Source organism: Haematobia irritans, chromosome 3 (assembly GCF_050003625.1).
Source record: "Haematobia irritans isolate KBUSLIRL chromosome 3, ASM5000362v1, whole genome shotgun sequence".
Taxonomy (NCBI): Eukaryota; Metazoa; Arthropoda; class Insecta; order Diptera; family Muscidae; genus Haematobia; species Haematobia irritans.
The window spans coordinates 41449945-41475612 of record NC_134399.1 but is presented as its reverse complement, the minus strand read 5'-3'; the positions used below and the strand labels follow the sequence as shown (position 1 = coordinate 41475612).

General features: G+C 35.5%; 1 protein-coding gene across 2 annotated transcripts; it reads left to right on the top strand.

Moving 5' to 3' along the window:
- The first annotated feature begins 12558 nt into the window (after positions 1 to 12558).
- On the top strand, positions 12559 to 16947 carry pkm (Pinkman). 2 transcript variants are annotated; one of them, XM_075300889.1, is made up of 5 exons: positions 12559 to 12687; positions 15262 to 15556; positions 15617 to 16144; positions 16202 to 16374; positions 16504 to 16947. In XM_075300889.1, exons 2-5 carry the CDS (start codon positions 15269 to 15271, stop codon positions 16778 to 16780), a joined length of 1266 nt encoding a protein of 421 aa, XP_075157004.1. In that variant the 5' UTR covers positions 12559 to 12687; positions 15262 to 15268; the 3' UTR covers positions 16781 to 16947. The 2 variants fall into 2 exon arrangements, with proteins under 2 accessions (XP_075157004.1, XP_075157005.1); XM_075300890.1 differs by lacking the exon at positions 12559 to 12687 and adding an exon at positions 12807 to 13132.
- Positions 16948 to 25668: the final 8721 nt, after the last annotated feature.

Genomic DNA, 25668 nt, shown 5'->3' with positions numbered 1-25668 from the left:
TGCTCATATTCCTTCTCTGGGTGAACTCAGTTCATATAGGTTTAATTCAGTTCTTGACCGGTATGAATTTTTGCGCGCTAAAAGAGAGGCAAAAGTGAAATATGGGGGTTGATTTTTATTTGGGGCTATATACAATTATGAACCTATATGGTCCAATTTTTTGTGATTAGTACCAAAGAAGTAAAATCTGGGGATCTGTGCACAATTTTTTTTGTCTTCAAACACGAAATTAATTGAACCAATTAATTTTTAATTGAAATGTCTTCAATCACAGAAATGATAGTACCAATTAAAAAATTATTTGAAAGGCATTAACAAATTAATTGATCCAATTCAAAAATTAATTGATACTTTTAGTTTTTGTGATTAATTTTTGTTTCAATTAAAAATTTTAATCAATTAAATTTTTAATTGAATAGTTTTTAAAACTCAATTAAATATAATTACGATTTTATTTAACATAATTTTGTTTAGCTATAGAGTATATACATATGTCTTTACTTAAACTTAAAAATCAAAAATGAAAAACTCAACACTGCAAAACTTTTAATTGAAACAAACCCTTTGTAAAGTTTGTTTGTTTTTACGCTCACTGTATATTTGTTCAATATTTCTATCTTGCATCAAATGTGGTTTCAATATGGAAGAGTGTATGTTCATACACACCATAATATTCGAATTTGTTTTTGTTTTCGATTTTTTGTTTAGTCCGTAGTATTCGTTAACTTGTTGTTAATAAAACACATCATATCATAAAATCAATTCGTGTTATGAATGTAAAACTAGAGATAAATTCAAACTACAGTCAATAAAAAGCAAGATATTATACACCAAAAAAAAAGTAAACTGTTTTATAGGAAGAATAAACTAACTCGTACGAAAATTGAACTAATTTTTTTTTTATTTATTTATACAATATATTACAATATTCAAATATATAATGCCTCAGTGCACAGGGGCTTAAGGAGGCTAAAAAAGAGCAACTGCTTGAGCTTGTAATTAATACATAGATAATCAATCAATTATAAAAAAAAGATGTTCAGTTTAAAGTAAAATTTATGCAATAAGTATTTCCATATTATTAAGAAGAACGTTTTTGAGGCGTGTCTTAAAAGTAGACAACACTCGTATTTCTTTGAGATCAGTCGGAAGTTGATTGTATTCATAAGGACCAAAATAATATATTCTCTGCTTAGTAGCTTCAAAGCGGCATCTTGCTGTACTTAATTCCATGGCATGTCTCGTCATTCTATTCGTATGGGATATGTTACGACGAAACTGAATTCCGTAGGATCCCAGTCCCCTCAAGGACTTAAAAACATACATCAGAAGTTGATATTTAAAAAGACCTCTCATGGGCAAAATATTCCTCGCATAATTATTATATAAATGTATTGTATGAAACCGGATTGGAAGATTGTATACAATTTTTAGAGCTTTGTTCTGAGTGGATTGCAATGCTCGTAGTGAATGGCTCATCTTATACCCATATACTATAGGGAGGTAGCACAAATGCGACTGGACTAACGATTGATACATCATAAGCTTCACCCTAGTATCAATTTTCCACCTAAATTTATGGAGTATACCAACTGCTGATGAAGCCTGTGAACTCAATCGAGCAATGTGTTCATCCCACGTTAGATTATAACTAAGCCACAACCCCAAATAACATACAGACGTGGATATTCCCTTATTACATTTTACACATTACATTTAATCCACATTTTGAGATTTCCACAAAGCGTTGTTAAAACCAGGAAAATTTAATGCCCCGTTGTACTTTTTAACTGCAGTTCTCGAAATTACACCCTCACATAGAAGAAGAAATTAACTAAAATTAAAGAAAATCATGACCATTCATTCTTACTATTTTTGGGAATCCTACGAAAATTTTCATTTGCTTTAGTTCATATTGAACTTATGTGTACGGTCATTGAACTTTATACTCACGTTTAGTTCTTAAAATGTTTGAGACATACTTAAAAAAACGAAATTTTCATTGGGCTGTCGAAAATGTCGTAAAAAATAATAAAATTTAACTACAAACGAATAATTTAACTACGGAAATTTTCTCCTGTGTAACAAATATTTCTAAAAAATTTAAAGTGAAGCTATACAGAAACTACTATGGGAATTAAATTTCCAATCCCGTGCAAAAAAACTACTACTTTTATTAGACTATAATCATATCAAGTGAAAAAGTTGACATGATTAGTAAAATTATACGTACTTAATTTTTAGAGATAATGTGTACATTCATTGAGAAAAAGTGTGCTCAAAACAGTAGTCAGTATCTGCTCATACATTTTTGTACTTCATGGTCTAACGTACAACAATTCGTAAAATTTGTATTTTCAAGAACCGAAGATAGTTTTTTTGCCCTCTAATATCCTTAAAACCCCCCTTAATGCGACAAGCAAACATTTTGCTCGCTGTTATTTCTTCATTTGATATTCAATTTCTTTTATTATTGTTTGTTTCGGTCAAACTAAAACAAGTTTTAGTGTAATCAAGTAGACATTGTTTGTTTTTTTCAGCACATAGTTGCTGTTTTCCTTTTTTCAGCAAACTTTTTTTTTACCGATTTTAGGAAATTTTTCTGCTGTGTCACTAAAAAATTTCTGGGTGTATGCAGAACAATTCTAAAATTGTGTTTAGACGAACAAAGGCAGGATAGGGAGCCACCGTGACGCAATGGTTAGCATGCCCGCCAGCGTTGCCAGAATTGTTTCACCAAAAACCGCTAGATTTGCCCAAAAAAATAGCTAAAAAAAGCTAAAAAATTCTAAAAAATAGCTAGAAAAAAAGCTAAATTTTTTTTGTATCAAAAGTCAAATTTTTGATTGAAATTTAACAAACTTAAAGGCTTTATTTCACTTAAAATGCATATTATTTTCATTTTAATTCAGTTCAATTCCACTTCTGTGAGACTGTAACAATATCTAAGGCATATTAGCTCTGTTTGCGTATTCGATACATTTTGATTACTATCACAATTTTTTTACTGGAAGTCTTTCGTTTTGTGGGAGTTACCTTCTCAACACCTCTATTTTATTTACTTGTTATTTTAAAATATTAAATAATCTAAGCAAGCTTTGGATTGGGTAAGAAAATGATTTGTCGTTTTTTTTAAATAAAATTTTAGTTTGGTTTTGAAATTGTGAGAAATTCGAAATACATTACTTTTATTTAAATTGTAGAAGATACCTACAGTTTACATTTCCCAATAAAAACATTTTCCTTTTCTTCATGAGCTATCAAAGTGCTTTAAAAACGTGCTAACGCCAACTTAAATTTCCAAATTCAGACTCGACTTCAAGTAGAAATTATTTTAACATATACGTTTTTAAAATAAAGTGTTGAAAAACATCTTCTATTTTTGAATGCTATTTTGGTTTGTGGTCAAGATGCAAAAACTCCTCACATTTAAAGACTATTTCATTAATTCTTCCTTCTTTCATGAAAAGATACCCATTTTTAAGTTGAATCACTTAATTATAAGGACAAAACGACTTTATCGTCTTTTGGACAAGGAAAACAGTTTATATAAGAGAAATTCAAAAATGCTATTATAACCAAAATTCGCGTTCGTATTTTAAGGAGATGAAATCTTTGGGCTCACGACAATATTTTTTCAGTGCACAAAGCAATCCACATCTACTATTTTAATTTAGTAATATCGTAATAACTTAAGAATATTATAATAACATAAAAACGATTAACGAGTCAAATGCTAATATTCCCAATAATTTACTGACAGTTTATCTAACAAATTTGTATGGTAATAGTAGATTTAAAGTTTACGATAACTTTTATGAATATGATGAAAAAAACTTTACAACAAGGTGTATTTGCTACAAAAATGCCCGCATAATGGCTGGAATCATTATTAATGTTTCAACTGAGCTTTGAAATATGTGGATACTCTTATTCTTGCAGCAAGGCTTAGATAAAAACGCCGTTTTATCCATATTTCAATAGAAACATGTCGAAAATAAAAAAGCCAAAAATAGCTAAAAGGGTCATGAAAAAAAGCCAGAAAAAAAGCTAAAAGCTAAATGCATTTTTTTCCCGCTAAACGTCTTCAAAAAAAGCCAAATCTAGCGGGAAAAAAGCCAAATTGGCAACGCTGATGCCCGCCTTGCATACACAAGGTCGTGGGTTCGATTCCTGCTTTGACCGAACACCAAAAAGTTTTTCAGCGGTGGATTATCCCACCTCAGTAATGCTGGTGACATTTCTGAGTGTTTCGAAGCTTCTCTAACTGGTTTTACTGCAATGTGGAACGCCGTTCGGACTATAAAAAGGAGGTCCCTTGTCATTGAGCTTAACATGGAATCGGGCAGCTCTCAGTGATAAGAGAGAAGTTCACAACTGTGGTATCACAATGGACTGAATAGTTTAAGTGAGCCTGATACATCTGGCTGCCACCTAACCTAACCTAAGGCCGGATCCCATTTGGGAGTTGAATCTGCGATCCAAGCTCAGTAACAGATAGGCAAACAGCATTGATACATAACATATATCTAATAATTCTATCTAAAGGCCGGTACTAAATTCGTGCGAAAATATTGATTTTTTGAAAGTTACTTTTCTTCAACAATTCATTTAATAAACTAACCTTTTGAATTGTTGCATTGGATCATTCCAATTCAAGAAATGCGAAAAATGTTACCATTTCTTTCAACACTCCAAACAAAGTTTCTTACATCCAAAGATTTTGGCCTTCCCTTAAAGGTTTTCGTATTGATTCATATACGTCATATAGATGATATATGTATCCCAATTTCAGTTTTATAGACTCGAATCGAATTTTATGGTGTTTTCTTTTCTTGTAAAAAATGCGCACTTCTTTGGCATTTTTTCTAAAAAAAAACAAGCAAAAGTGCGAAAAGGCTTCGAATTCTGTTGTGAAATTAGTGCCACGCATAGAGGCAAAATGCGAGCATTTTCAGCACTGCCGATAAACAAGAGTGCTGCGTAGCCCTGTTTGCTCCTTTGAATTCTTTGTATCTTTGTATCTGATACAATTTTTTAGGTTGCTGGCAACATTTTAAAAATGCGCATTCTGTTTAGACAAAATGAAGGGACAGCACTTTTTGGGAAAAGAAAACACCATTAAATTCTTTTTGCAATATAAAGGGTGATTCTTTTGAGGTTAGGATTTTCATGCATTAGTATTTGACAGATCACGTGGGATTTCAGACATGGTGTCAAAGAGAAAGATGCTCAGTATGCTTTGACATTTCATCATGAATAGACTTACGATCTGCCACAACGTCGAATTTTCAGTGAATGGGCCCTAGAAAAGTTGGCAGAAAATCCGCTTTTTTATCGACAAATTTTGTTCAGCGATGAGGCTCATTTCTGGTTGAATGGCTACGTAAATAAGCAAAATTGCCGCATTTGGAGTGAAGAGCAACCAGAAGCCGTTCAAGAACTGCCCATGCATCCCGCAAAATGCACTGTTTGGTGTGGTTTGTACGCTGGTGGAATCATTGGACCGTATTTTTTCAAAGATGCTGTTGGACGCAACGTTACGGTGAATGGCGATCGCTATCGTTCGATGCTAACAAACTTTTTGTTGCCAAAAATGGAAGAACTGAACTTGGTTGACATGTGGTTTCAACAAGATGGCGCTACATGCCACACAGCTCGCGATTCTATGGCCATTTTAAGGGAAAACTTCGGAGAACAATTCATCTCAAGAAATGGACCGGTAAGTTGGCCACCAAGATCATGCGATTTGACGCCTTTAGACTATTTTTTGTGGGGCTACGTCAAGTCTAAAGTCTACAGAAATAAGCCAGCAACTATTCCAGCTTTGGAAGACAACATTTCCGAAGAAATTCGGGCTATTCCGGCCGAAATGCTCGAAAAAGTTGCCCAAAATTGGACTTTCCGAATGGACCACCTAAGACACAGCCGCGGTCAACATTTAAATGAAATTATCTTCAAAAAGTAAATGTCATGGACCAATCTAACGTTTCAAATAAAGAACCGATGAGATTTTGCAAATTTTATGCGTTTTTTTTAAAAAAAAGTTATCAAGCTCTTAACAAATCACCCTTTACTTACAATGATATACAGGTACAAACAAATGTCAGTTTAAACATCCCAATTATACAGATGGTTTAAAGAAAAAATGTTTTTTTAATTACATGTAAAACTGTAAGCCAAAGATTGAAAATACTCAAAATAAGTCATAGCCTATGTATATATGCAGCATTTCTGAGTTGATCTGGCGATGTCCGTCCGTCTGTTGAAATAACGCAAAATTCCGAACGAAACTTGAAACAAGAAGTTGTTATTAATGTAGGTCGGATGATAGTTAGTTAGTATAGCCCTCATATAAACAGATTCCTAGACGAGTCTTCCGAAAACTATTTGAAGAGCAAATTTCATCCGTTCTGATTAAAATTTGGTATGTGATGTTACTTTGTGCCCTTAAGAAGGCAAAATTGGTACATATCGGTCTATAATTATATAAAGCTCCCATATAAACCGACCCCATGGAGAAACTTATTTAATCCGATCCGGTTCAAATTTGGCTTCTAATTATCATGCGAAAATTGGTTAATATCGGTTCATAACATTTTATTAGACTCCTCTATATAAGACGATTAAGTGCGAAAGTCTAAAATCAATACCGAAATCATTATATATTTAGAACCCGTCAACTTCGATATTTCTTTTAAGCACCAAAAAGTTTTTATCCAACATACGAGGGCGGCTCGGAAACTTCTTAGCCTATCAATGAAAGAGAATAGTTAGTTTTGCAAAAATATTTTTATTTTTCAATATAATCTCCTGAAACTTCAATACACTTAGTCCAACGCTTTTCTAGCAATTCTATCCCTTGATTAAAATAGTTTTCCTCAAGGTCTTCAAAATATTGGTTTACAACTGTAATTGAATCTTCATTTGAGGTAAAACGCTTGCCAGCAAGGATTTTTTTAGATTTGGGAACAAGTAAAAGTCACTGGGAGCTAAATCAGGAGAATAAGGTGGGTGGTCAAGCAACTCGTACTTTAATTCGTTGATTTTAGCCATTGTTAAAACACTCTTGTGCGCTGGTGCGTTGTCTTGATGAAAAATTATTTTTTGTTGTAAGCCAGGACGCTTTTCTCGAATTTGTACATTTAATTGATCCAAAAGGTTGCAATAGTACTCTGAATTTATTATTTTACCCTTTTGCAGATAGTCAATCAATAAAATACCTTTGAAGTCCCAACAAACCGTTGCCATAACCTTACCAGTCAATTGAATTGTGTTTGCCTTCTTTGGGGCACTTCCTCTAGCGTCAGTCCATTGTTTGGATTGTTCTTTTGTCTCTGGAGTATAGTGGTGGATCCATGTCTCATCAACAGCTATGAAACGACGCTTTAAATCCATTTTATTTCGCTTAAAACGATCCAAACAAGCTTGAGAAATGTTCATTCTTATGCGTTTTTGATCGACTGTTAACAAATGCGGCACTCAGAAAGCTTTTTCATCTGTAGTTCTTCATGCAAAATTGAATGGACTCGATCATTTGAGATGCCCATGATATTAACAATTTCACGCACTTTTATTCGTCGATCATTTAATACCATATATCATGCACTTTGGCTACAATTTCTGTTGTTTTTGCTGTTTTTGGACGTCCACTACGTGGTTCATCTTCAATGCTTGTACGACCACGTTTAAATTCAGCAATCCATTTTTTTACTGTTGCATCTGAAGGAGCACTTTCACCTAACACATTCACCATATCATTATGAATGAATTTCTTGTCCCGATAAACCTTTTTTATGTAAATATTTAATGACAGCACGCGTTTCTAATTTTTCCATTGTAAAAAAATTGGGGATGCGTCTTTTTCGAACACCTGTTTCTATATGAAGGAGTTGCCAGATCGAAACAAAATTTAACATGTATTCATAACAGAGATGGAAGTTTCCAAAACACTTAACTTTTTTCTGTTTATACCGCACTTTTTGTGCTAGGCTAAGAAGTTCCCGAACTGCCCTCGTACAGATGTACTGAATAGGTTTGGATTGTTTGTATTCTTATTATATATTTTTTCTAGCAGTTGGCTCTAATCGTCGAATCTGATTGACAATAATATTGGCTAGAACCTACTTGCGAAGAAGAATTTCCGGGCATTTCCTGGAAAGCTGCCGTGAAAATATTGCAAAGTTTCCGTAATTCGAAATTCCGGCTACATTTTATAACCTAAATGACACTAAATATTAATACTATGATATTTATGAAATGTAATTTCTATAAATCTACTGTAGACCCCTGAGGAAGCGATTCGATATCGTAATCGCAAAATATTGGGAAAAATAAATAAAATATTGAAAAAATGCCTCGATCTTGAAAAAACATGAATTTATTATTTTTCGTCATTATAAGAATAAAATTTCAAAAATGAAAGGACAAGCAAATGTCTGTTAAAAAGCCATACATTTTTACTAGCACCGATCCTACATGCAGGTACACAGAAAAAAAATTAATGAAAAATTTTCCAATTAAAGTCTTAATTGAGTTTTAAAAACTATTCAATTAAAAATTTAATTGATTGAACAAATTTTGAAAAAATGAATATAAATTGAAACAAAAATTAATAGTATAAATTATTTTTTAATTGGATCAATACATTTTTAATTGATATTATTATTTCTGTTGATACTATCATTTGAAGATATTTCAATTAAAAAATTAATTTGATCAATTAATTTCGTGATTGAATCAGAAAACAATTTTTTTGTGTGTATCGACAAAAGCATTCTTTCCTTACCAAGTATTTGAACTGAAACTCCCAATTTGTTCACATTCTGCAATTTTTGGGCTATATCTGATTGTGGACCAAATGGTCAATTCATAGATTGGTCAAATCAGGAGATTGGTTTATTTGAGGGCTATTTATGGGACGATATGGACCACGTTTTGCTAGTTTATTAAATGGTTTGTACAGAATTGCAAAAGGCTCGTATTCATAACAGACTCAATAAAATAAGTCTGCTCGCGATGTATGTCATGGGGAAAAGTAAGACTCAAGAGGTCAATTCTGTGTATCTGGGGGAGTTATGAATAGGTGTCACAGTTATCATGATTTCAGCAAGCGCACACAAGGCCGTAGCTAGGATTTTAATTTAAAAAAAAAAAAAATATTCATATAATCTCATGTGTAGAAAATTTTATTTATGCATAGGTATGCATACAATATTTTTATACCCACCACCATAGAATGGTGACGGGGGTATAATAAGTTTGTCATGTGTTACAAACACATCGATATATCGATTTCCGACTATATAAAGTATATATATATATTATTGATCAGGGAGAAATTCTAAGACGATATAACGATGTCCGTCTGTCTGTTGTAATCACGCTACAGTATTCACTAATGAAGCAATCGTGCTGAAATTTAGCACAAACTCGTCTTTTGTCTGCAGGCAGGTCAAGTTCGAAGATGGGCTATATCGGTCCAGGTTTTGATATAGTCCCCATATAAACCGACCTCCCGATTTGGGGTCTTGGGCTTATAGAAATCGTAGTTTTTATCCAATTTGCCTGAAATTTGAAATCTAGAGGTATTTTATGACCATAAAGAGGTGTGCCAAAAATGGTGAGTATCGGTCCATGTTTTGGTATAGCCCCCATATAGACCGATCTTCCGATTTTACTTCTTGGGCTTATAGAAACCGCACTTTTTATTCAATTTACCTGAAATTGGAAATCTAGAGATATTGTAGGACCAAAAATACGTGTGCCAAAAATTGTGAGTATCGGTCCATGTTTTGGTATGGTCCCCATATAAAACGACCTCCCGATTTGGGGTCTTGGGCTTATAGAAACCGTAGTTTTTATCCAATTTGTCTGAAATGGGAAATCTAGAGGTATTTTAGGACTATAAAGAGGTGTGCCAAAAATGGTGAGTATCGGTCCATGTTTTGGTATAGCCCCCATATAGACCGATCTCCCGATTTTACTTCTTGGGCTTATAGAAACCGCAGTTTTTATTCAATTTACCTGAAATTGGAAATCTAGAGGTATTGTAGGACCACAAATACTTGTGCCAAAAATTGTGAGTATCGGTCCATATTTTGGTATAGCCCCCATATAGACCGATCTCCCGATTTTACTTCTTGGGCTTATAGAAACCGCAGTTTTTATTAAATTTACCGGAAATTGGAAATCTAGAGGTATTGTAAGACCACAAATATGTGTGCCAAAAATTGTGAGTATCGGTCCATGTTTTGGTATGGTCCCCATATTAAACGACCTCCCGATTTGGGGTCTTGGGCTTATAGAAACCGTAGTTTTTATCTAATTTGTCTGAAATTGGAAATCTAGAGGTATTTTCGGGTCATAAAGAGGTGTGCCGAAAACGGTGAGTATCGGTCCATATATTAGTATAGCCCCCATAAGAACGATCTCCCGATTTAACTCCTTGGGTTTCTAGAAACCGTAGTTTTTATCTGATTTGCCTGAAATTGTAAATATTATGGTATTTTAGGCTCACAAAAACGTGTATCGGATTAAGTTTTTATCGGTCCATTTGGTAATGCCTCCATATAGACCGACTTCACTTCTTCAGGGTGTAGAAGGCGCACTGATCATGAAAATTGGTTGAAACTCAATGTAAAATTTCCAGATTTTACTTCTACAGATTTAAGATTTCAAATCAAGACGTTATTTTATAATTTTCTTGCACACTTACAAGAGATGTTAATGATTCCTCTAAAACTCAAACAAAAATGGTTCTTATAAATCCAGAATCTGATATAGTCCTCATAGGTGAAATCTTTAAATTTATCTTCGGGAAGTGTCCTCAAGTCCTCAAGCCCTCCTGAAATTTCAAAGGAAACCCTAATATTTGGTTCATGGTGGTGGGTATTTAAGATTCGGCCCGGCCGAACTTACTGCTGTATATACTTGTTATAATATTAAATTGAGCCGACGGGCTTTTTGGGCAGCAAATAAATGAATGACTTCTTCAGTCGGCACATTTATTCGGCGATGAACCGACATTAATGCCAATCCTTTGAGTCTACTCTCGCTAGTCGAATTTCTAAGATACGTCTTTAATCTCTTCATTGCTGAAAATGAACGTTCGGATGAGCACGTAGTAACTGCAGGGATGGAAAATGCAGTTCTATAGTACTTTTTTCAAACCTTTTTCACCCCGGTCAGTACCATAGTACCCCCGCGAATGATTTAGTACCTTTTGTGTAGACATTTTTGAGTCGATATCAGATTTATGGTACAATAGCTTTGACAAAATATTTTAATATTTTGAGAAATTACAAATATGGCAAAACAGACCATGTGGGAAAAAAAATCTATTTCGTAAAAGACATAGTCAAAAACAGGATTTTATTGAACTTCAAAAATGTTTTAGTCGAAAAACGAATGCGATTCTACATTATCGATTTTTTATTTCGGTAGAAAATGTTGTCAAAATCTTATTTCTATATAGAATTTTTGCAAAATTTTATTTTTATAGAAAATTTTGCCAAAATTTTATTTCAATTGAAAATTTTGTAAAAGATTTATTTCTATAGGAAATTTTTGCAAAATTTTATTTCTATAGAAAAAATTTTGCAAAATTTTTTTTCTATAGAATTTTTTTGCAAAATTTTATTTCTTTAGAAAATTTTTGCAAAATTTTATTTATATAAAAAATTTTGTCAAAATTTTATTTTCTTTAAAATTCCGTCTCTTGACAATAATATTCCAGTGAAATTTTTGTTGAAATTTAGTAAAAAGTACCTTTCCGATCAAAAAATACCTTTTTTGTACTTTCCTAAAAATTGTATTTTCCATCCCTGAGTAACTGGCAAAGTGACCAAAATTTTTAAAAGAATATGCACGTTTGGAAATATCAGGCAGGTTATTTTCGCAGGTTTTGCGCCATTTCATTTACACATGTGTGTTTGGCTGTTTCGTTGTTGTTCTATGGCCAAACAAAGCGAGTCATGTTCACAAAAAGAACAACAAACACACATAAAAAGCAAATATACATTTTCAAAAAATGAAATTTGTGGTGCGAAAACAAAAACAATTTGTTATTTTCGACCGTCGTTTGACGGACTTTTCAACTAGTATTCTATGATTTGTGCAAGTTTTATAGGTAAGCGTTTTTCAAAATAAAACCTCCAGCTTTTCTTCAACATCTTCGAAAAGATTTTTCTATGCAGCTAAAAATATATATTTATTTATATAAAAATATTCATTCATTTCGGGGGGGGGGGGGGGGGTTTGATCCCCCTCTTCCCCCCCTGAATACGGCCTTGAGCGCACATGACTCAGAATTTCACGACGATCCAAAATATAAGTTTGTATACTCCCATCCAATGGTGGAGGGTTAAAACCATTGTATATTTTTTATTTTCCATGAAATACGAAACGACATATTTTTTGCTTCGTTACTTAATTTGTAACAGAGAATGACATATTCCAAAACTGTTATAACGATATAAAACAATATCGAATAATAAAACAGACCACAAACCAATGCAATTTTATATGGTTTGAAGGTTGATTAGATAATTATGAGAGAAACAATTGTGGCTATAATTCATAAAGAATATTAATTAGGAGAAAACGTTAGTTACATTTCTGTTGTAGCAAGAATAAGTACATATCTCTGAGTGATAATCTGAAACACCCTTTTCTGGCCAACCATTGGTAAGATTTGTTGATTCTTCAATGAACCCTTGTTGAGTAATTCGAGAAAAGCTTTTCGGTGTTGGCTTAAACTAGTTTTCTTATTTGCAGACTAATTGTTGCAAATTTGACATATTAACCTATCGTTTGTGCTTTTGGTTTAGTCGATTTTGAAGTCTTTTTAGTGTTTGTTTAATTGATTAATTTAATGATGAAATTTCATTTAATTCGTGATGGGCAAGACGTATGCTATGTTCTTCAGCATACTGCTGCAGAATTGAATGACGAGAACTTCTCCGAGGAGCAGCGGTCAAATCGGCACTAGAGTTACACTAGAGCAAGACACAACACAAATTATCGATATTTGTTAGTTACCCAAACAACTTACATTTAGCATCTGGCTTTAAGCGACTTTCCTGGAGTACTTCCTTTATAATATTTTATATTCCCTGTCTCATAGAAGAAGGTAATTGAGTTTGGTGTTGATTTATCGACATAGCAATTGGAGTTTGAGGTGGAATTAAAGTATTCAAATTGTGTTGCAAAATTTCTACAATTGTACACTGTTAGAAAAATATGTTTTTCATATGTTCCGATATAAACAAAATGTGTTTCGGGCACGATTTTAAACCACAATATATTTAAGTGCGAACATGTAATGTTCCTAAACTAACACTAAATGTTTGGGACATCTATGTTAATATGTTAGAATATATTATGTTTGGGGCATGAATGTTTCATAAAAATCATATGTGTGAATACAAACATATATAAATTTACAAATTTCGACTAAACATACATATTTTGTGATATTTTATTCAAAGCGACAGAGAGAGTATAGAGAGAAATAGAGATGGAAACCGGGAGAGTTGACGAAAGATATCAATATAACACAGCAAAAGAGTCAAAAGAGAACAATTTCTGTGAAACCGCTTGTATGTTGTTTCGGAAAACTGTTTTATGATAAGGCCAAAAATTTTATATGCTTAAGTCTAAATATTATTTAATTTGAATAAAGAGAATAGACAGTCGGAACCAAGAGAATAGACATTAAAAAAAAAAACAGCATGTGTTTTCGCCGTGAGAGCAGCATTTTATGTATGTGTGGACATGTGTTTTGTTTATCATTTTGGCATTATGGGCACAATTTTTTTCTTGGTTCGTTAAAAGAAATCAGGGGTCTTCATAAAAATAGCGAAAGGGCACTATACACTTTTTAGAGTTGGGACAGTAAAATGAAATAAGGAGGAAATAGTGAAAAATTACACAGTAAAATGTAAAAAAACAAACTTTAGTTCCTCTTTAGTAGTCCACGAGGAGTTGACGGACACCATCAAATATAAAAGCGGGCATTAAGTTCGAGTTTTACAGCTAAAACAATTTAAAAAGTTTATTTTCTTTAAAATGAATTATTAAAGAAAAATAAAAGGAATTTTAGAGCGATGGTGTTAAATGCTAGTAAAAAACTGTTCACTCCTAAATAAATGTATGTTTATATTATAAAATTATGTATGTATGTTTATACTCGACTCCACGTTCTTCTTTTGTTAGTTTTTGAATTCCTTCCAAATTTAAAAGTTTTGTCCAAAAACAGTTTTTTATTACAATATTGTTATTTTTGCAATAAAAAATAATATTTTATCCAAAAATCAGTCAATTTCGTTTATATCAAGCACTGTTACTGACTATAAATCTTTAATAACGCACATTTCGAAGTTTCATTTAAAAAAAATTTAATATAGTATAAATATAAATGTGTAAATTAAAAAAAAAAAAAAAAAAAAAATGTTCGGTCGGAGCAGGGATTGAACCCACGACCCTTTGCATGCAAGGCAGACATGCTAACCACTGCTCCACGTGGCAAACAAATGTATGTTTCTGTTAAATAATGTTATGTTTGCATGGGCTCGTGGGCGCTGCAAACTATGCTATATAAATGTAACTTAAAACGATAATTATCTACTGGTGACTATAACAGCTACGTAGCCCAGTGGATAGTGTGTTGGCTTACAAACTGTATGGTCCTCGGTTCGATTCTCCGTGCAGGCGAAAGGTAAAATTTAAAAAATTTATAAAAGTGAATAATTTCTTCAACATTATTTGTATTACAGAAAAAGGTGCCAATAACTAAAAAAATTGAAAATTACGAGTATGTTAGGGAATGAGCACAATCGTGTTTGGGAAAAATTCTTCCAAGCATATAATATTTTTGGCTCAAAATGCTTCCAAACATATAATATGTTCACATAAAACAAACATATTAATGTTTCGGTAGTATGCAATAATATATGTGCTTCCTGCAAAATATGTTTGGAACATATGTTAAAGAAGCGATTTTTTTTGAGGGTGTAGACTTCAGAGGAATTCCATTTAAGGTACTATACGAACGTTGAAATGGTGTGAACTTGTTTGCATTACTACTTTGTAATGGTTTTATTATGTATGGAGTTTGTTTCAACTTTGCATATTTCTAAAAGTATATAAATACGAATAGATTAAATTATTATATTTCAAATTAAATGATGGAAATTCTATTTTTGTGTAATAAACATAACCTAAAGTGTAATAAACATTTATAATACTTAATTTCTGTAGAAAAACTATGTCAGATACGAGTGATGACGACTCAAACGAAATATCATCGACAGTTTTGACAGCAGTCCAAACATTCTTGGATGGAAAATTCGGATATAACAACTACATATATCAAATACAACTAGTCGGAAAGAAAGGCGATAACTACATGGGTATCGTGTATCGTATTAAAGTAGTTTCAAACAATAAGCAGACTACAAAGATTATACTTAAAGTACCACCTCAAAATGAGCTGAGAAGGCAGCAGTTTTTTGCTAGGCCAGGATTTCTTAGAGAGGCATTGGCATACGAACAAGTGAGTTGAGAATATTCTTAAGATATAGATCATAATTCTACATATTATTTGCTTGTTTAGTTTCTTCCATTAACCTTAGATTTTCAAAAATCTAAAGGTCTTGAAGATCTTTTGCAATTTATTGAATATCCCTTATGTCATTTTACGCTTACTGAAGAATATAATGAAGCCATTTGCATGAATGACTTGCAAGATGATGGTTTTTATATGCACGATCGATTTGTAGGTTTGAATTATGACCAAGTAGCACTTGTCATGGCGATTTATGGAAAATTACATGGGACATCACTTGCTCTGAAAGACCAAAGGCCCGAACGGCTGGAAATTTTTAAAAATATGGTAGATATATTTGTTCAACGAAAGAATGACCAACAATTGAATGACTATTTCGAAAGCCTTAAAAAAAGTGCTCTAAGCTGTCTAGACACAGAAAAGGACGCTCGTTATTGGTGTAAACTTAAGTCATATTTCGATCAAGGCTCATTCTTTGACTTAATGTTGAATTTATTGGATGCGACTAAAAGTGAGCCGTACAGTGTAGTATGTCATGGAGATTGCTGGAGCAACAATATTTTGTTTAAATATGAAGTACATAGCACATAAAGTTACAAGAATTTTTATAATCTGTCATTTTTTGATTTTCAGAAAGGGAAACTTGTTGATGCCCGTTTACTGGACTGGCAGATTATGAGATATGCTTCTCCAATTGTTGATATTATGTACTTTTTAATGTCCTGTACAACAAGGGATTTTCGACTACAGCATTTCAATGAAATGTTAAATATTTATCACGCGGCGTCGGCGAAACATATAGAAAGGCAAGACATACCATTCAATAGTTTCAAGATAACTAAAAAATTCTTTTACTTATTTAGTTGACTTCTCATGTAATTCAATGACCCAATGAAGTTAATTTTAACCATAATTTGCATCCTTATATATTTCAGATTGGGTTCTAACCATGAAATATTATATCCACGTCTTGGATTAGAAAGAGAATTGAAAACTAAAGGTGCCATAGGATTACTATTCGCCATGATCGTATTGCCTATATTAACAACTAAAAGTGAAGATGTCCCCGACTTGGAAAAGCTAAGTGAAAAAGTATCAGCAGGAAAGTCCACTGACGCTATGGAGGCCGGGTTTGTTGGTGCCAAATCTGCTATGTTTACTGAGAGAATGAAAGAAATTGTTTACGATACCGTTGACTGGGGTCTAATATAATACTACCAAATTATGTGGTAATGGTATTTGGTGTTTTCAGTAAATATTTTAAATAATTTGCAAATAAATATGTATAATGTACGTATATGCATAGTAACACAATGCAAATAGAATAGTATGTTTAGGATTTCATGTCCTCAAACGACAATACACGCTTCTACCCAAAATTCTGATCTTTGAATACGACGTGCTTCATGTAGACGTGCTTCATGTAGCGGAACCTAAAGAAGACCAAAAAAACTGCTAAGGATGAGCAGCAGTTCAAGGCAAATATATATATATATATATATATATATATATATATATATATATATATATATATATATATATATATATATATATATATATATATATATATATATATATATATATATATATATATATATATATATATATATATATATATATATATATATATATATATATATATATATATATATATATATATATCTATATATATATATATATATATATATATATATATATATATATATATATATATATATATATATATATATATATATATATATATATATATATATTTGCCTTGAACTGCTGCTCATCCTTAGCAGTTTTTTTGGTCTTCTTTAGGTTCCGCTTGACAATAGCCCAGTATTTCTCTATTGGGCGGAGCTCTGGCGTGTTGGGAGGGTTCATGTCCTTGGGAACCACCTGCACGATGTTGGCGGCGTACCACTCCATGGCCTTTTTACCGTAATGGCAAGATGCCACATCCGGCCAAAACAGTACGGAACAACCGTGATTCTTCAGGAAAGGCAGCAGACGTTTATTCAAACACTCTTTCACGTAAATTTTTTGGTTGACAATCCCGGAAGCTATGAAAATGCTGCTTTTTAAGCCACAGGTACAGATGGCTTGCCAAACCAGATATTTCTTTGCGAACTTTGACAGTTTTATGTGCTTGAAAATATCTGCTACCTTTCCCCTTCCTTTTGCCGTATAAAACTCCTGTCCCGGAAGCTGCTTGTAGTCGGCTTTGACGGAGGTTTCGTCGTCCATTACCACGCAGTCAAACTTCGTCAGCATCGTCGTGTAGAGCCTCCGGGATCGCGCTTTGGCCGTCGTATTTTGTTTATCATCGCGATTTGGAGTCACTACCTTCTTGTAAGTCGATAGACTGGCTCGTTTTTTGGCTCGATGCACGGTTGTAGACGATACACCCAGCTTATTTGCGGCATCTCGGAGAGAGAGGTTAGGGTTTCGCTTGAAACTACCGGCAACTCTCTTTGTCGTCTCAGCAGCTTCCGGTTTTCGATTTCACCCCGATCCAGACTTCCTGGCTATCGACAAACGTTCCCCAAACACTTTAATTACATTTGTAACGATTGATTTGGCAACTTTTAGCCTATTTTGAGGCAAAACCGAAGGAGTACTACCAAAATGGTATCAAAAAATTGGAAGGTCGTTATAATCGTTGTATCGCTCTTGAATGGAACTATGTATAATAATAGAAACGAATTTTGACAAAAAAATGTGTTTTTCTTTGTTAGACCGGGGACTTATCAGCCAACCTGTTATACTGCCGTAAGTTCGGCCATGCCGAATCTTATGTACCCTCCACCATGGATTGCATAGAAACTTCTACTAAAGATTGTGATAATAATTACCGATGACCAGGTATCTTAACACTGTCTTCTAAATTGTAAGTTAGTCCATACGTGGTATATAAAGGGTGATTCTTTTGAGGTTAGGATTTTCATGCATTAGTATTTGACAGATCACGTGGGATTTCAGACATGGTGTCAAAGAGAAAGATGCTCAGTATGCTTTGACATTTCATCATGAATAGACTTACTAACGAGCCACAACGTCGAATTTTCAGTGAATGGGCCCTAGAAAAGTTGGCAGAAAATCCGCTTTTTTATCGACAAATTTTGTTCAGCGATGAGGCTCATTTCTGGTTGAATGGCTACGTAAATAAGCAAAATTGCCGCATTTGGAGTGAAGAGCAACCAGAAGCCGTTCAAGAACTGCCCATGCATCCCGAAAAATGCACTGTTTGGTGTGGTTTGTACGCTGGTGGAATCATTGGACCGTATTTTTTCAAAGATGCTGTTGGACGCAACGTTACGGTGAATGGCGATCGCTATCGTTCGATGCTAACAAACTTTTTGTTGCCAAAAATGGAAGAACTGAACTTGGTTGACATGTGGTTTCAACAAGATGGCGCTACATGCCACACAGAAATGGACCGGTAAGTTGGCCACCAAGATCATGCGATTTGACGCCTTTAGACTATTTTTTGTGGGGCTACGTCAAGTCTAAAGTCTACAGAAATAAGCCAGCAACTATTCCAGCTTTGGAAGACAACATTTCCGAAGAAATTCGGGCTATTCCGGCCGAAATGCTCGAAAAAGTTGCCCTAAATTGGACTTTCCGAATGGACCACCTAAGACGCAGCCGCGGTCAACATTTAAATGAAATTATCTTCAAAAAGTAAATGTCATGGACCAATCTAACGTTTCAAATAAAGAACCGATGAGATTTTGCAAATTTTATGCGTTTTTTTTTAAAAAAAAGTTATCAAGCTCTTAACAAATCACCCTTTATTACGAAGAAAGTTATAAAGGGTGATACGGTCAAAATTTGGTCAATATAAACTTGACGTATTTCTTTCAATTTTGCATTTAAAAAAACTAAACACCCCTCATTTCGAAGGTGTGTGTGTGTAGAATGTTGCTCCTATTTTGATTTTGGAATTCACTCTTCAGTTGTCAAAATGCCGTCCAAGCAAGAAGAGCGGCGTATCAAAATTTTGCTCGCGCATCGCGAAAATCCGAGCTACTCGCACGCAAAGCTGGCAAAATCGCTAAAAGTTGTCAAATCAACCGTTACAAATGTAATTAAGGTGTTTGGGGAACGCCAAAAAACGAGCCGGACTATCGACTTACAAGAAGGTAGCGACGGCCAAAGCGCGATCCCGGAGGCTGTACACGACGATTCTGACGAAGTTTGACTGCGTGGTAATGGACGACGAAACCTACGTTAAAGCCGACTACAAGCAGTTTCCGGGACAGGAGTTTTATACGGCAAAAGGAAGGGGAAAGGTAGCAGATATTTTCAAGCACATAAAACTGTCAAAGTTCGCAAAGAAATATCTGGTTTGGCAAGCCATCTGTATCTTTGGCTTGAAAAGCAGCATTTTCATAGCTTCCGGGACTGTCAACCAAGAAATTTACGTGAAAGAGTGTTTGAATAAACGTCTGCTGTCTTTCCTGAAGAATCACGGTTGTTCCGTACTGTTTTGACCGGATTTGGCATCTTGCCATTACGGTAAAAAGGCCATGGAGTGGTACGCCGCCAACAACGTGCAGGTGGTTCCCAAGGACAAGAACCCTCCCAACACGCCAGAGCTCCGCCCAATTGAGAAATACTGGGCTATTGTCAAGCGGAACCTAAAGAAGACCAAAAAAACTGCTAAGGACGAGCAGCAGTTCAAGGCAAACTGGCTTTCTGCGGCGAAGAAGGTGGACAGGAGGCTGTACAAAATCTGATGGCAGGTGTTAAGCGTGAGGCCCGGCAATTCGGATTTGGAAAAGCGAAAGCCTAACTGAATATTTTTCCTGAATTTTATACTAATTGAACTTGAAAAAGAAATTTAATTTGATTAATTTGAACGATTTCACCAATTTACACGCGTTTTCCCTTGACCGTATCACCCTTTATGTTATACAAGGAAGTCTACAAATAATTACAAATATGATATGAACTTTTGCGCGGCAATTAGAGAGCCAAAATCGCTTTGTCGCTTTGTATGGGGCTATATACAATTATGAGCCGATATGGACCAATTTTTGTGTGATTGGGGATTAGTTTATCCATTTATATATATAACTATAGACCGATAATGACCAAATTTGGCATGGTTGTTAGCGGCCACATACTAACACAATGTACCAAATTTCAACCAAATCGGATGAAGTTTGCTCCTCCTAGAGGATACGGAGGTCAAGGTTAGGTTAGGTTAGGTTAAAGTGGCAGCCCGATTAAGATTCAGGCTCACTTAGACTATTCAGTCCATTGTGATACCACATTAACTAAAAGTACCTATTACATATGGGCACTTCTAGTTTTAACCGCTGAACCTTCTTGATTATTTTTCTTTGTTGAACCAACCAGATTGTTCCAAAAACATTAGCAGACTGCTTAAGTTAACGTTCCGCCAATAATCTATCTATCTATATGCTCCTAAAAGCTGCTTGCGCTTTACACAAAATGCAGGACACTCACACAAGAGGTGTTTAATTGATTCTTTTTCCTCCGCATCATGACAGCTCATTCAATATTCATTATACATACTTCGCGCCAATAGTTTTTGCAAAATCGCCTATCAGGCAGCGACCCGTTATAGCAGATATCAGGAGTGATATCTGACGTCTCGAGAACATTAGCATATCTAGTGTGAGGTTTAAGTTGAAATGGGGCCATATTTGCTTGGTGTCGTTACAACCCTTGCAATTCTCCCGTCGAACATTTGCCATCCTAACAGCCTTCTCACGCAGTATGAGCTTACGGTAGATAGGGGCATACCAACAAATTCCAGTTCCCCTGGAATATGTAAGGTAGTCCCTAGCCTTGCCAACTCATCCGCTTCGCAGTTCCCCGGTATGTTCCTATGGCCAGCCACCCATATTAGGTGAATATTGTACTGCTCAGCCATCTCATTGAGAGATTTGCGGCAGTCGATGGCCGTTTTCGAGTTGAGGAACACAGAGTCCAAGGATTTTATTGCAGGTTGACTGTCTGAGTATATATTAATGCCCACATTTTTTGGAACATTACTTCTCAGCCAATTCGCCACCTCTCTTATTGCTAATATTTCAGCCTGAAAAACACTACAGTGATTAGGTAATCTTTTCGCTATTCGAAGTTCCAGATCATTAGAAGATACTCCGAACCCCACTTGTCCATCCAAATTGGAGCCATCAGTGTAGAAATCTATATATTCTTTATTCCCCGGGGTATGTGTGCACCACTCCTCACTGTTGGGGATTAGAGTCTCAAACTTTTTGTCGAAAAGTGGACACGCCAAAGTGTAATCCACTACGTTAGTCACATCTGGCATTATTTTGAGGACAGAACTGTGACCGTAACCTTTTTCCGACCACATCGATAGTTCGCGCAACCGCACAGCCGTTGTTGCAGCTGACTGTTTGGCCAAAATGTCTAAAGGCAATAGATGCAGCATGACATTAAGGGAATTTGTTCCTGTCTTGCTGAATGCGCCTGAAATACACAAACACGCCATACGCTGAACTTTATCTAAACAAGTCGGTTTCTGAAGTGCCGGCCACCAGACTACAACACCATATAGCATTATAGGTCTAACCACTGCCAATTTTTGGTTTTAGTCCCCACTTTTTTCCTATTGCCTTTTTGCACGAGTACAAAGCTACAGTTGCCTTTCTCGCCCTTTCTTCAATATTAAGCTTAAAGTTCAGCTTCCTGTCCAAAATAACGCCAAGGTATTTTGCACAATCACCAAAGGGAATTTCAATACCCCCTAAGGAAATGGGCATAACCGTGGGAGTTTTGCGATCTTTGCAGTATATGACTAATTCTGTCTTTGCAGGATTTACTCCAAGACCATTGTCTTTCGCCCATTTCTCAGTCATCCGGAGGGCCCTCTGAATAATATCTCTGATTGTGGATGGGAATTTTCCCCTGACTGCCAGAGCCACATCATCTGCGTATGCCACCACTTTTATCCTTTCTTTTTCTAGAGTAACCAGAAGGCTATTTATAGCAACATTCCAAAGAAGAGGTGATAGAACTCCTCCTTGGGGAGTTCCTCTGTTCACATACCTTTGTATGTTTGCTTGTCCTAGTGTGGCTGAAATACGTCTCTTCATTAGCAGTTCGTCTAACAGCCTGAGTATACATGGATCAACATTCAGAGTTGTCAGTCCATTTAATATCGAGCTCGGATGGACATTATTGAACGCCCCTTCGATGTCTAGAAACGCCACGATTGTGTATTCTTTGACAGATAGTGATCCTTCAATAAAGCTGACTAGTTCATGTAGTGCGGTCTCAGTAGACCTGCCCTTCGAGTATGCATGCTGTCGTTTCGAGAACAAACTTCAATCGATGCTAGTTCTAAGATAAATATCTATCATCCTCTCCAGAGTCTTAAGTAGGAATGAGGATAAGCTGATTCGTCGGAGATCCTTCGCCCTCGAGTGAGGGGCTTTTCCCGCTTTAGGTATGAAAACGAGTTTTGTTTCCCTCCACTTTCCTGGGATATATGATAAGTTGATACATCCTTTATATATCACCGACAACCAGGGGATAATTTTGTCAGTTACAGCTTGTAACTCCGCCGGAGTAATTCCATCAGGTCCGGGGGATTTGAATGATCCAAAGCTATTTAGCGCCCATCTTATTCTAGTTTCCGATACAATTTCCTCGACAGGAAACGATCGCAACTGTGGCACCGCCAGTACATGGTTCAACCGTCTGATTTCCAGGAAAACGTGTGTCCAATAGTATCTCCAGCGTCTCCTCACTGGACGTTTTCCAATTGCCCTCCGATGTTTTAATGAAACCTGGAGCGGAGTTGGTGGATGCTAGAACCTTCCGTAGTCTGGAAGCCTCGGACGTATTCTCAATACTGCTGCAGTAATCATTCCAAGAGTTATGCTGAGCCCCCCTCAGCTCTCGCTTGTATCCTCTCAGATTCTTCTTGTAAGCGTCCCAGTCCTCAGGGGCTCTGGTGGACTTTGCCTTGTTAAAGAGCTTCCTGCAGGATTTCCTCATATTACTTAATTCCGTAGACCACCATGGTGTTCGATGTTTCCCCCTTGGCTTTCCTCTAGGGCATGCAGCTTTCAGTGAGATGTTGAAGGCCTTAGTAATCCGCTCCACTGCGTGTTCGATATCTTGCACATTTCTCATATTTGTCTCTGTTATTTCCGGTATCATCCTATTGAACGATTCCCTATACCTATTCCAGTCAGCTTTCCTAACATTTGGCGGAAATATGGTCTTGGTGATATGAACATCAAATTTGAAACTGATGTAGCGATGATCTGAGAAGCTGTGTTCACTTAAAACCTGCCACTCAGATATCATTTCATTCAGTTCTTGCGAAGCCAAGGTGATGTCCAAAACCTCTTGCCTATTTTTAGTGACAAAGGTTGGGACATCTCCCTTGTTGCAAACTAGCAGATTAGTACGCAAAATAAACTCTATTAGCGACTCTCCCCTTGCATTAGTATCACTACTTCCCCATATACTATGATGTGCATTCGCATCGCATCCCATAATGAGTTTCGTCTTTGTTTTCAGTGACTCCTCCACTAAGGTCTTAACGGCATAGGGAGGCATCTCCCTGTCATGTACGGAGGTCAAATCTGAGTATCAGTTTATATGGGGGCTATATATCATACAATTATGGACCGATATTGACCAATATGACCATGATTGTTAGAGGCACACACATACTAACACCACGTACAACATTTCAACCGGATCGGATGAATTTTGCTCCTCCAAGACTCTCCGGAGGCTAAATGTGGGTATCGGTTTATATATAGGCTATATTTAATTATGAACCGATATGGACTAATTTTTGCATGGTTGTTTTCTCCTCCAAAAGGCTCCAAAACCAAATCTGGGGATCAGTTTATATGGGGCTATATATAATTATGGACCGATATGGACCAATTTTAGCATGGTTGTAACGGGCCGTATACTTACACCACGTACAAAATTTCAACCGGATCGGAGGAATTTTGTTCCTCCAAGAGGCTCCGCAAGCCAAATCTTGTTGTTGGTTTATATGGGGCTATACGTAAAAGTTGTCCAATATGGCACATTTGCAATACCATCCGACCTACATCAATAACAACTACTTATGCAAAGTTTCAAGTCGATAGCTTGTTTCGTTCGGAATAGAGGTGTGCGCGTGACAGAAATTTCACTCACGCACATTCACGAAGCAAAATATTTCACGCACGATACGTGTGGTAGCCAATCCCACTCACGCACATTCACGAAATGAAAACCAGTACTTACGAACGCTTACGCACGAACTACTTTTAAAGACTCACGTTCACGCACGATTCACGACAAGTCACGTGACTCACGAAAAATTCACAAGACTCACGATATTTTCCAAATCAGCCAAGGTAACAAAATTCAAAAATAGAATAGATTATTTGCGTGAGCCCGATTTTGCAGAATTTTTATTCATGCACGAGAGTTGATTTGGATTTCATTCACGACTCACGTGATTCACGCGTGTCACGATAATTTCGTGTCACGCGCACACCTCTAGTTCGGGAGTTAGCGTGATTTCAACAGACGGACGGACGGACATGCTTAGATCGACTCAGAATTTCACCACGACCCAGAATATATATACTTTATTCCGATGTGTTACAAACGGAATGACAAAGTTAATATGCCCCCCATCCTATGGGGGGTATATTCTATATAACTCTTCTAGTTAAAAGAAAGCCAAACTATTAAAAGAGAACTTACCAATTTTCTATTAAATTATACGCTGAAGAAATATATAAAAAATTGTCCAAATTCATCTGAGGTTATTCTGAACTTGGTTTCCAAAAAAATGATAATGAAATAATAAAACGATCTATTAAAAACTGATTTTTGCCAATGTGAGGTCATAAAAATGAATATTCTGGTTAAAAGAAAGTCAAATTAAAACAAGTATATACGGCCGTAAGTTCGGCCAGGCCGAATCTTATGTACCCTCCACCATGGATTGCGTAGAAACTTCTACGAAAGACTGTCATCCACAATCGAATTACTTGAGTTGTGGTATCTTAAAACTTCTTAACATCGTTTTCTAAATTATGAGTTAGTCCATACGTGGTATATATTAGACAAAAAAGGTATAT

Bases quoted from the DNA above. Each gene is read 5' to 3' on its own strand.
- pkm (XM_075300889.1), top strand. From the start codon at position 15,269: ATGTCAGATACGAGTGATGACGACTCAAACGAAATATCATCGACAGTT. The intron at 15,557-15,616 runs GTGAGTTGAGAA...TTGCTTGTTTAG, and splicing joins AGGCATTGGCATACGAACAA to TTTCTTCCATTAACCTTAGA. The intron at 16,375-16,503 runs GCAAGACATACC...TATATATTTCAG, and splicing joins TCGGCGAAACATATAGAAAG to ATTGGGTTCTAACCATGAAA.